At 37.3% G+C, this 13,414-nt stretch overlaps 1 protein-coding gene across 5 annotated transcripts in view; it reads right to left on the minus strand.

Moving 5' to 3' along the window:
• The window catches only part of CTTNBP2 (cortactin binding protein 2), a 1,390,380-nt gene that overhangs the window by 513,401 nt on the left and 863,565 nt on the right, over positions 1 to 13,414 (minus strand). For all 5 annotated transcript variants that reach the window (XM_044088722.1, XM_044088723.1, XM_044088724.1 and 2 more), the window contains exon 7: positions 975 to 1,125. In XM_044088722.1, the coding sequence (XP_043944657.1) occupies positions 975 to 1,125 (151 nt within the window). The remainder of the gene's footprint in view (positions 1 to 974; positions 1,126 to 13,414) is intronic.

Below are 13,414 nucleotides of genomic sequence, written 5' to 3' on the forward strand. Positions count from 1 at the left end.
CACTAGGTGACAGGATAGTAGCAGGTGTTAGCATGTCCCTCACTCCAGGATGCTTGAGTCTGATTCACTTGTTCTCTGCTATCCTCCCCCAAGCTCCTTTGCACTTATGCGAGTACCTGAGCTTGGGTCGTGAAGGTCATAGTTAGGGCTTTTCGTCTCAATGACAAGGAGCTGAAAACTGAGCAGAAACTGGAAACTGTGTCAAAATCCCAACTGGATTCAAAAAAGATGCATGACTTGCACACAGAAGGAACCCTAGATGGGAAGTGAAACGAGCAAGGTGAAGCACCATATCTAACAGCTACACCATATAACGTGACCCCAGTTTCATCTTCTTCGTGACCACTACACAAAACATCACATTTTCATTTCTTAGCTTTGTAAGAAAATGATAATGCAGCTAAATTTATGCATCCACTTTGCAGCAGTTAAATTATTCAGTATGACTTTAAATATACAACAAGGCCAATATTATCTGTTTTGAGTGTCTTCTTTGCAGATTCCATTATTGTATTCTTGTAACATTAGCTTTATTTCCATGACAGCATGATATCATAAGCAGATAATTAAGAAATCATTAGAAGCTTAAGAACACAAAGTGTTCTTTTTAATGAAAATATCTTTAATAGTATAAAATCTAAAGGAAACACTATAGCATAGTATTTGGTGTCATTTCTGATTTTTTTTTTTTTTGCTAGAGCTCGTAATTCTTTGCAAGTACAGAGATTGTGCTTATTTTTAAATTTAATTTAGAAATCATTTCAGGATTAAAGCACTGTAAAAGAAAGTTTTGACCACACTAAATAAAATGCCATTAACTTCTCTGTCACATTGAAAATACAGTTTCTGAAGCTAGCTACATAAATAAACAATTATCTTTACACAAATAATAAACTATCCTAAACACAAGTAAATGCTAGTATGCATTACTAATTATTTTCTGCTGAAATAAATATTACTTGATTACTACATACATTAGTTAGAATATCCCGGTGTGCTCCAGCTTCCAGTAGGAGTTGTACACATTCATTATTCCCACTTGCACAGGCAAAATAGAGAGGTGTTTGTCCTCCAGAAGCAGGATGGTTAACTTCAGCATTGTGATCGATCAGTAACTCTAGACATCTGCAAGCAGATAAATGAACATGCCTTAGAACTAAGAAGGTCACAGACAACAAGCTCACACATCTTCATTTTTTTATCTCTTTTAAGGCAAATAACCATTTAACAAGCTAAGCAATGTTATTCTGATGTTATTTAAATTAACAGGGAAGTGAAATTAAACGGAAAGAAATGATGCTAAAAGGGAGGCTACATTACAAAGTTCTAAGTCAGTGAGGGGATACTGTCACATCCTACAACGTAACATTTAAGTGTCAGGCAAAGGGACTGGTCTTCTTAGTATAATTTGGGGTGAAAGTCCTTTTTTGTACTGGTTTAGAAACTACGAACCTGAGCAAGTAACCATAGTGCACTCTGACCTCCATCACAGGAATGTGACGGAAATTTATAGTTAAGAAGTGGAAAAATATTACTTGAAGGTATCAAACTGCAAGATAAAAAAATGCCTTTCTTTGTGGGGATGTTGTGTTGTCTGAACCTAGCTCTGACTTCTTTAACCAGGTACTTCAGGCAGCACTGAAGAGATCAGGATGCAAATAATATTCATCGCAGTCCTTTTACAGCTGGAATAACATCAGCCAGAAAACATGAAACCAGTCAACCGTTGAAAGCAGAAAACAAAGCAAGTGGCAGCAAACTACTTTCTGAGGATTTTTTTTATGTTGTGTAGTAAATAACTACTCCACACCCTTTGCCTACTATGAAATGAGGCTGTACAGGAACACAGGTGTATCTCTAATTGTATGTGCTGCTGTCAATGTTTGCTAACAACCCCCCCCCCCCCCCGCAATGTTGAAGCACGTCTGTCTGGGTTCGGGCAACTAGACAAACAAAACTACTTCTCTCCTCATCTGTGCTGACAGCTGACCAATAGCCTCCCTCTCACACCCTTTAGCCTTCCACCATTCAGGGTATTAAATGAACACAGCTCACCGACGTCACAGTGGGAAAGCTAACTACACTAGCATGATATCCTGCTTACGTTATACAGTCCATCACACATAGAGGGTGGGCTTATGGTTACACCGTGGAACATGCAGGCTGAAAAATAGTCTAAGGTCTGTCAGCCTCAAGACAGTTTGCAAAAAAATATATTTATCTATACATTATGACAAAAAGAACATCATGGTGAAAAAGGTCACTGAATATGTAAAACTAATGAAAATAAACTATGAATGATCTTTAACCTTTTGTCATATTTGTTTAGTGAAATGTTCAGATAACGTCATACAACAAACTTACACCTTAAAATAACATTGCATTTAGTCCATGGATTTAGTCATTCAGTCAGACTCGTGTGCAATTTCTTGCTATCACTTCACCCTTTGTGATGACAGTGGTGCTGTCTGATCCTTCATTTTCGGTGGCAATGGTCAAACAGATAGGCGCTACTGCACTACGTGCACATCTAAAAATACTGTTAACTAACATGCAGTTAACTTTCATACAAGATGTTTAGCAGAATTACTCCAGACATCTGAACTATGCCAGTATGGAATCTAATGAATTCCAAGCTTTACTGAAAGAGTCACATACAAAGATAAAAAATAATGAAAGACACAGGATCAAAATAAGGTGAGATTTTAACTATTGCTCATATATTTAGTTGATAGAATAACAGGTTTGCATTAGCATGCATTTTCTGAAGGATATAAAGTCTGAAACTCAAATGCCTTTGATTAATTAGTTATTGTAATTATTAATGATTTGCCAGAGCACTACAAATTTTACAAACGACAGACCAAAAATATGTTGCAAAATTAGGGACATCACATAAAATGAGGGATAAATGAGAGTTATGCCTACAAGATACCAGTCTTTAACTTTTGATGATTTTTGTCTTGTGCAATTTATCTGTGAGTATTAGCTACTCATTTTTAGGGACGATACTCTTCTATCAACATAGCCAGAGAACTTAGATATCTGTAGTCTTAAAGTTTTTTTCTGTGCATATCCTATGTATGTTTACTACATTTTCTTTTAATTTTATCTATATGCCAACCTATGTATACTTTACTAAGTATTTGGTTATTTTCTATTTTCTTAATTATTGGAGAACAATTAATTTGTTTACCTATAAGCTCTTGTAGATGGCATTTAGTTATTGTGAGTGTATTATATACTCTTTAACTGAGAAGAAGGAAACCATTAACTGCGTGAGGTAGCAAACTGTACAGCACATGACTTCAGGACTGCTTTGATTGACTAACAGTGAAAGAGATATTAAATGACAATATAAGAACAGATATGTAACTAGATGACTTTGACTTTGTCAGGGTGGAGCAGTACTACCAAGACAGGAAAAAAAGCTATGGGAATTGCAACTCGTATGCAATTTCTTGCTTTCACTTCACCCTTTGTGATGACAGTGGTGCTGTGTGATCCTTCACTTTGGGTGGCAATGGTCAAACAGATAGGAGCTACTGCACTATGGAGTGGGACCAGATAATGCACATCTAAAAACACTGTCAAAAGGTTGCTTTATGAGGCACAACAAGCACCAGATTTAAAAATTAATATTCAAAACTAAGCAAACAAACACCTTACACAACTGTTTTAAAGTCACAAGTGCTATGCAGTTTTGGAAATCTTGCATTGTGGGCAAGGGCATTGAGAAATGGACCCTGACATTAACAGACAAAGCAATAATAACACTGACAATCAAGCTAAGAGAGAATGAAAAAAAATGTTAACAGTTTAATGGCTGGAATTGCTTTAGGCAATTAACTCAGAAGGCTTTTCGCTGAAGTTAAATGTACTACCTTGCATTTCAGAAAATATTAACTCTAGGCAAGCATGCACTTAGACAGGTCATTAATGTAAAAGATGCATTGGGTCACAATAACAGCTAAAACCAGCTCAAATAACTAGGAAACAGACTTAACCTTCCCTAGAAGGAAGTATCATAGCTTTCTAAAAGCAGTCTACCATTAGCCTTTTCAGTTGTACTTTTTCCACTTCGACTGCTTCCTCTGATTAAAGATCCCTCAGTCACCCTTGCTGATAATATAACTTCCTTGACTAAGTACCGTACTGCCTACAGTCCATGACTTAACTACTGTACTCAGAAACATGCATTAACCTATTAAATCAGCATGTCCCCAGTTCATACCTGCGGTCAAGGACATCCATTGTCATCAATTTTTAGGAAATGTTGCCAAAAATGACATTGGATGACAGCAGGTAGGCACTTCAGACTTCATTCAGTGAAAATTTAAAGCACCGAACTATAATATCCCTATAAGAGTCTGCCACAGTTTGTTGGGTTTCTACTTTCTTTTTTCTACATGGCAAAGAAATATAACCACAAATGTTGTGGCAGGATTCAAATATTCATCATGCTACTTTGTCATTGTGCCATTTCACTAGCTGTGTGACAGGAAACACCCCCACAGAAAGACTTACTAGCCTGTCTGACACTCATGAGTAAGTAGAGAGCCACTGCAGCTCACTCATGTTAAACTAATTTATTTGCTATTTCTTTCTTTCTTTTGTTAGCTGGGTAAGTGAACCAGTCCATTTTGACCCTTTTCAGCCATGACCCAGACTGCAAGGTTAAATGAATTACATGGACAATGTGAAGTAACTAGACAAACAGTATGTTTGTAAGAGGTAGATGTACTTGAAAAAAAGCCCACACAGAAATAGGGGGAACATCCAAACTCTACACAGACAATGCATAGATGTGAGAATCAAACCATGGACCCCAAAACTGTTCTCTATGCTTATTAGAAGACTGTTAAGCAAATATTACTTGGTAGCTAATATTATCTAACTCAATCTGTCCCAACATAAGTTTTGTTTAGCAGACCAATGAGAATTTTCCATAACTACTTTCAACACTCTATCCATTTCATACCTTAAACTTTTTCCCTATACTTTATTACTAATTGTAGAATCAAGGTGTGGGCGATTGTCATGTCTGACAAATGTTCATCATTCCTTCTGATAGAGCATAAAGTCCCTGGGCCAAATAAGATTGGGAAGGGAATTTACAGTGAGTATGAAGATGACTGGGCAACAATTATGACATATCAATTTAGAGAACATCTGCACAAACTGGACTTTCCCTATATCTGGGATACAATGTATTACAGCTTCCCTACATAAGAAAGGAGGCACTAAAGATCCAAGGATGTATTGTCTTAGCAGTTTTTAGGACAGCTCCCCTAAGATGTTCTCCTGCTTGACACTTTTGGATTTAACGAAACAAGTGAGCATATATTTCATGACCATTGGTAGGTACTTAAACAATCTGAGTCCACATTAACTGCATTCCTTACAGTTGACAATATCATTGAAAAATATTAATTTATTTTCTTTATTTATTTTACTTTTTTATATCCAATTTGTTAACCAGGATATTTTATATTTTATCCCTTTTCAGAGGAGTGCAATCCGTAGTGGTGTAGCGGTAGCATTGTTGCCTCACAGCAAGAGATTATCCTGTTCGATTCTCGGCTGGAGTGCGGGGAGTACCTTCTGTGTAGAGTCTGCATGTCCTCCCCGCGGTTGGGTGGGCATTCAAAAGACATGCGTAAATGGGTGTGCTTTAGTTGAAGGTTGAACGTCGAGCTGGCACCTCAGCATTCGTAAAAATCTACTGCCAATCATTAGTGGACCGGAGATCCACTGTGGTGACCCCTAACCAGGAAAAAGCCGAAAGACAAACAACAACCCCTTTTTTTATTTTACTTTTTTATATCCAATTTGTTAACCAGGATATTTTATATTTTACCCCTTTTCAGAGGAGTGCAATCCATGGTGGTGTAGCGGTAGCGTTGTTGCCTCACAGCAAGAGATTATCCCATTCGATTCTCGGCTGGAGTGCGGGGAGTACCTTCTGTGTAGAGTCTGCATGTCCTCCCCGCGGTTGGGTGGGCATTCAAAAGACATGCATAAATGGGCGTGCTTTAGTTGAAGGTTGAACGTCGAGCTGGTACCTCAGCATTCGTAAAAATCTACTGCCAATCATTAGTGGACCGGAGATCCACTGTGGTGACCCCTAACCAGGAAAAAGCCGAAAGACAAACAACAACAACCCCTTTTCAGAGGAGTCCCAGGGAAAAGATTCTCATTTAATAGTTACATTAGAGCAGGAAGAAGAGTTGTTTGCTTTATAACAGAAAAATATACATTACTGTACAATGTAATCGTGTATGAAAGCATATATTTTGCAACATAAACATTAAGGAAGTACTGTACAGTCCACAAAGGTTTTTACCCGATAAGCACTTTTACACATCTAATAATGAAAGCTATGAAATTACCATAAAGACAAACTTGCATGACTCTTGTTTACATACTGCAAATGAGAGTAGACAGTCCTCTTCCATTATCATCAGGAAGCTCTCCTAAACATGAGCTCCTATCCTTATTCCCATAATTCTGCTCTCCACACCCTATCCCTAGATATCCTTATACTCATAAAGCCATTCTCCATGCCCTATCCCTAGATATCCTTATTCCCATAATGCCACTCTCCATTCCCTATCCCCCAGATCATATTTGACAGCTGAAAGGAATGAGACACATTCCGTAATATAATTCTTTTGAAACTTTAGGTTGTCCTCCTAGTTGATGTGGACATGTCAGGGAAAGAGGTAAGGGTTAGCGAGTGTGAGAATGTTGCAATATACAGGCAAGGAAAAAGCATCTCTATCATTAAGGTAAGTACAAGACTTCTGTATATGACATAATCCAGTCCATACACTGCAAATGAGGGACCAGATCACCAGCAATACAATTTTGATGGCACCATGAAAAGCTAGCAGTAATACTGTGGCCTTGAAGTAAGTTCTGGACCTAGAAATTAGATTCATCTTACAATGCTTAGCAAACGTATGTAATAAGGTCCACTTAGCAGCAATGCAGATGTCATCCAAAGGCAAGGTTTTGAAATTGGCCAAAGATGTGGCTACTGATCTTGTGGCATGAGGTCTTGGTCTGCCTGGAACAGACTTGTGGCTAGATGAATAGCAGTAAACAACGCACATCTTGACAAAGTAGTTTTTGCTACTGTTCAGCCCAATTTGCAAAGAAAATAAAGACATGATTGAGTTTCTTCTGATCCTTGGTACAATCCAAGTAGAATCTGAATTGCTTGTGAGTGTCAAGGTGATGGAGTTTATTTCTATCTTTCTTAGAAAACTGGGGAAACCACTGGAAGACTTAAGGACTGATAAAGACTGAAGTTAAAAGTGATCTCGGGCAAGACTGCCTAAGGGGCCATCATTTCTCAAACTGACAATCTTTCACTGCTAACACACTTCTGGGTGAAGTAATAGCAACTAATTACAATGATTTCCAAGTGAGATACTTCAGCTGTGTTTTTGTTGCTGGTTCACATGGTAGCACTACGGGGAGGATCACAAGCTTAGGAGGACTTTTTCTGATGCCAGAAAAGGACTGCCTATGGTGACCAGTCCCTCATTTGCAGTGTACAGACTAGATTACATAAGATCTATATTTTATTATACCTGAAAGACAGAATAAAGAACACAATACATTTAAGGGATCAAGGAAAGAGACAAGTAAAGTATAGAAGTGACCAGGGGTAGCAGGTAAAGAAACAGTGATGCAATTCATGAAAAGGATGTACAGTGTTATAGTAATTTAGGTAGAAGGACAGAAGAACATCTTTATTGAGGAAAGAAACAAAGACAATAGTAGTGCACATGTATATACGGTGCTCTCACTATTAACACGTACTTTACGTTCACTGAACACAGAACATAAAGGTCATCAAGTGATATAATGTAAGTAAAGATAGGCTGAGTAATGTGACTAAACTTGAGATAAAGTTAAGAGTAGTGGCATTTCATAAATATAGGGAAGATGCTGGGAACGGAGTAAAAGGGCAGGAATTATGTCGGAAAAGAAATAATATACAGATGCAGAAGATGCAATATTACATGGTTTTGCTGAAAGTAAGAAAAGCTGTTTTTCTTTGTATTATCATTGTATATAGAGACAGTTCCAGTTACTAATTATGCTTTTACTTTGCTGATGAACAACGTTAACTTTGTGTCTAGGAATGGAGTTCCACATTTTTGCTACATATACTTGGTAATAACAATCACCACAATGACTGCTAGATTGTATTGCTTGCACCTTGGTTTTGGATTTAGATATCAGGGATTTAGATGGTTTGAATTTTTGGAATAGGTTAGTTAAGGCTGGGCATTTGTCAGGTTTATAAATAATGCTATGCATTATTTTTAATTGTGATAATGTATAATATTTTGTACTTCTATCCAAGTTAGTTTCATTAGTGTTGTACAGTGGTGTGTTTTGCTGGGAAGATTTGAGGCAAATTTGTTGTTTGTTGCAAGACTGTTTGGGTTTATTTACTTGTGTCTTTAAGGGTTAATGAATATTCCAGAGAGGAATACCAACTGGAAAGTAGCGCTGTTTGAGCAGGAGTAAATTCAGCTGAGTTTGGACTTGTATAATACCCCTAATGTTTTATTTGATTTGTTAACATCATAATCAATACGTTTATCAAATGTTAGATATTTATCAGCAATCATGCTAAGTAAGTGTTACTAGTTCAGTTATTGTGTTGTTTAAAAATCTTATCTTAAAGTTAAATGTTTGCTTTGTGTAGCTTTGGGTGAGAATAGACTTAGATTTGTTTTAGCATGTAGCTACAAAGGAGAGTTTTTAACCATAATTTTAGAGTGGTGACATTTAGTTTAGGAAGTGTTTGACACTCTTAAGGGTACAAAAATGATATGCCATGTTTAAAGACTTGAAAACAACATTCAGTTTAGTAAACAGAGGAAAAACTATGCTAGACTTTAAAAACTGGCATTTCAGAAAAATGTTGGCTATTACAGTAGCTTTATATCCGCCAACATGTGGTAGGGTATGTCAACAAAGGACCACAAAAGTAATACAGGTGTAAGAGAAAGTGCATTATAGCTATCTGCCTCTTGCTAGCAAATGTAAATAATCTATTTAACATTATGGACAATGTGTAGAATGATGTCCCAGAGAGTAATGGTAACTCATGTCCAGCTTCGCTCTTTGCTGATGATATTCTAATAGTAGCAACTTGTTTTAGTACCCTTAGAAAGACAGATTACTGCTTCAAATATGTTTGCATTACAAAGGTAATTGGCAGTAAATGTTAAAAAAAAGTTAATTTCATATGGTCAAGGGACAAACGTTAATCAAAACAAACAAGGAGGAAGTAGCAGTAATCAATTTATTTTTATATCTTGGAGTGATGTTCTCCAAGAACAGAACTTGGAAAACTCAAAGGAAATATATTGAAACCAAAATGGAAAAAGTAACATTTGCCTTTGCAGGGTAAATGGAAGTCTGGATAGAGTGTCTCCTGCACCTTTAGTAAAGGCGATTAAAGCAAAGATTATCTCCTTGTAACCTACAGAGTTCACCTCCAAATTAAACTGAGCTAAAAGTAACCCTGAGAACATTGAGAGCATTTCTCATTCATCCCCAGAATTCTTAGCAGAGTGTTAAATCTGCTCCATCCTTTCCCTCAATCTCCCTAGAGGAAGAACTTGGCTTGGCCCATGCAATTGCTTTAATAAACTCACAAATCCTGGCTACATGGATAAAAAATAGTAGGAATGCCATGTCAAACAGATGCATGGAGATGTGAAGAGCAAAAATGACTTGAAAGGATACGAAAAATTCGGTTTACTATCATTATTCCAAAAGGCAAAACATTTGCCATTTGCAATAGTGAAGTAAACCACCAAACTCGGAATCTCGACTCACTTGAGTTGACAATGTCACCGACAACATCACCTGATATCCATATAGGAGCTGACGTAAATCAAACTCCTATACGACATATCATGTTTTTCCAGGGGCCAAGCCTCCATGCACCCCCCCCCCCCCACACCCCTTGCTAATAATACATTCCAACTCTGAGATGACACTACAGTGGGGATATGGATGAATTTCCAATCCCCACTGTACTGCAATCTCCATACAGTTTGTTGAACACAGTCACATAAGTGTATTCGACTGCCCCATACACTTGACATTGTGCAAACGACAATCTGATTTTTGGCAGCATAAGTGGCGACAGCTTGTCATTCACACAACTGATAGTAAACTGAGAAATTCAAATAATGGTTATGGAAGAATATGTATTACTATTACATGGTTATACCCTTTTGAATTCATATCTGTCTAAAATTGTCTTAGTTGCGATTATAATCAGGATGTAAAACAAATAATCAAATTCTTCTGGATACAAAATTATTTACATTGTATACAAGCAAGTACATATACACTTGGTTATACACTAATGGTTAATAATAAGAATAGCACATATCTTCAAAGATTTTATACTTGAGACTAAGTACACATATGTACGGTACATATGGGATTTAATGGCTGGATACGTTTAGGCTGTGGATAAGAAATGTATGTGTCCAATGCTTTGCTATATGCATAAGACGGAAGACATTTTTGATGTGGTAGCAGAATGCCCAGTATATAAAACATTAAGGACGTGATCATATACAATTCTGGCCCAAACTGTTAGATGGTAATTGTTGGGGAGACTAAGGAAATGGATGCATTACTCATCTCAATTAAGGAAGAGTGTTAATTAAATATGATTCCATCTACCGTCACTCTAATGCAGAAATTAAGCAGAAAAGTAGAACGACTTAAGTGTTCTTAGGATCACAGGAGATTCCTAGGCTATCAACCCGGAGATCGTTTTAAGTCTAGCTATTTCATCCCAATGCAATACCATATAAATGCTAGTCAATACCCAAGACTGCATTTAATGATGACTGCCAATATCCAGGAGCATTGTGGGTGCTATCCCCAGTAAGAATTTATGGTGCCCCATCCACTGATGTGTCTCTCATGAATTGGTAGCCTGTTCCAAAGATGTGGCAGTCACTGGGGGAATAAATCTGTCCCTCTGGCATGTCCTACTTAAGTCGCAAGCCATATTTAGGTTCCTGGAATAGGTAGCCCTAGTCCCGTTTGATTTACGGATATGCAGCAAGTTCACTAAGTCTGGGTCATGGATTGCTCTGTAGGACAGGCATAAGTCTCCCTAAGAAGTTTGTACAATACAGAGTATGGACTTATGCCTGGCCTACTTTCTCTTAATGAATAATAATGAATCATTTTTAAAGTAATATTTTGATTTGATTGAAATGACATATGTGTTTTTTTAAGCAAGAAACATCATTATTAAATTATCACTTATGACACAGGCAATCATACATTTATATAAATGAAAACAAACAATATAGACATATATTTAGATGCAAGCATTATACATCACTTATAATCTATCCAGTCATTGTTAGCTAAGCATTATATGGCTCATTCAAATCCTGCCTCTTAAACCTCATTCCTGCTCTGCATATACTGTTCCCACAATTCCCATTTTTCTATGTAATTTGCTCCTTCATTTTCTAAAGATCCCAATTCCAATTGTTTTATCTCTGTTACTATATTTGCTCCTACTAGTAAAGTTGGTTTAGACTTTGATTTCCATTTTTAGTTGTTGCTTTTTTGGCAGCCACCATAATTAAACTCGGCAAGGCTTTACTATGTCTAGGCAATTCCCATTCTGTATCATTAGTTATACCAATTTGCTCACCCGATATTTTTGATAGAGTAGTCTGCAAGGAATTTTTAAAGTCTGCCAACTCCTTAAACTCCCAAAAATATGTTCCCAATTACCTCTTGAAATTACATGTCAATCCGTCTTACTATTCCTAATGAAATCTGAATCAGTATTTGATTAATGAACTGATATTAATTCAAGTGTACCGTCAACCCCCACACATTACATTACCAAAACCTCACTAATCCAACCCTGGTTGGATGGGCCATAATCAGGGCTTTATCCCTTGATGCTACTGGAGTGGCTGCCACATCTCTTTCCTAACGTCCTAAAGCTGGTTTAAGAATGTAGGACCATGACACTGAGTAAACAGGCATTCATGTATCAGGAAATTTGCAACCCCCCCCCCCCATATTCCACAACATTCTGCAGACGTGACATTCTAATTTACTTTCATTATGAATCAGAGTATCCTATTAGGTCAAAAATCCATTTCAGAGAATCTTGACCTAAAAGGACCCCTGTTTTTTTTTTTTTTTTCTCTGATGGAGCACACTTTCAACTTTTTATTTCATGATCTGTGAAAATTAGAGAGCCCACAGCAAGAGCATGCAGTACAATCACAGATTTTTTGAGGGGGTGTAAATCTCCTACTAGATGTGTACAGCAGTCTAGCATTTTTGTATGCAGTCTACTAGTGTTATAAAATACATATGAAACACTTCCAAAAAAAAATCCTAAACCTTCTAAACTTTATTGTGTACTTGGGAGCAATACCTACGTCCTCCCATTGTTCTCTTGTAAAGTGCTTTTCCAGTCTCTTCCCAATCTTTTCTAACCTCTAATTGATTCTTATAATTGTCATGCAATATTTTATATGACCTACTAATTATCCTTTTTTAATATCAGCTTCTGTTCTACATTCAGCTAAAAGGTCTACCACAGCAGGTCGTTCACGTAGGATTCTCCTGTTCCTTTCTCTTTGCTTGTACTCTGATATCAGTCACTGAAATGGAAGGCAGTCTCTAGCCTGCAGTCCAAATGTCTTCTTGGCTTCATCCCATTCAGTTACTTTTCCATCTCCAGTCATTTGGTCCCAGTAGCGTTCAAAAGACATGTGCGTAAATGCGTGTGCCTTCGTTGAAGGTTGGGCGTTGAGCTGGCACCTCGGCATTTCGTAAAAATCTACTGCCAATCATTAGTGGACCGGAGTTCCACTTTAGCGACTCCTTACCAGGAAAAAGCCGTAAGACAAACAAACAACCTTGGTTCCTTTGCCAGTTTCCTCCAGTAACTTCCAGTTCCCCTTACCTATTTTCTCTGTACCCCTCCTTACAGTCATCCCTAGCAGCAACAATCTCCTTTCTCCATGTTCCTGTCAACTCAGTTCCCTACTTTATACATTCTAATATTTTGTATGACTGTTATTCTCTATAGGGATCTGTATCCCAATCCCACTCTGTCCTTATTTCTTGAATTTTCTCTCTGCTTCATCATTTTCCCTTTCAATTTTGAAGTACATCTTTCTGACTGTATTAGCAGGAAACGATCTTTAAACACTGAAACTGTATTTATGTACCATGTTGATGGAGGGGAAGATATGAGGTAGGTTATGTAGGTATGGGTCATACCAAAAGGCATTACTGTCTTGACTAAATCTGCAAAATAATAGATTTTTAAAATTTCCTGCTGGTTACATTGTCAGAAATGTTA

The sequence above is a fragment of the Protopterus annectens genome, chromosome 11.part0, assembly GCF_019279795.1.
Source record: "Protopterus annectens isolate FY-2018-M chromosome 11.part0, PAN1.0, whole genome shotgun sequence".
NCBI classification, from domain to species: Eukaryota; Metazoa; Chordata; order Ceratodontiformes; family Protopteridae; genus Protopterus; species Protopterus annectens.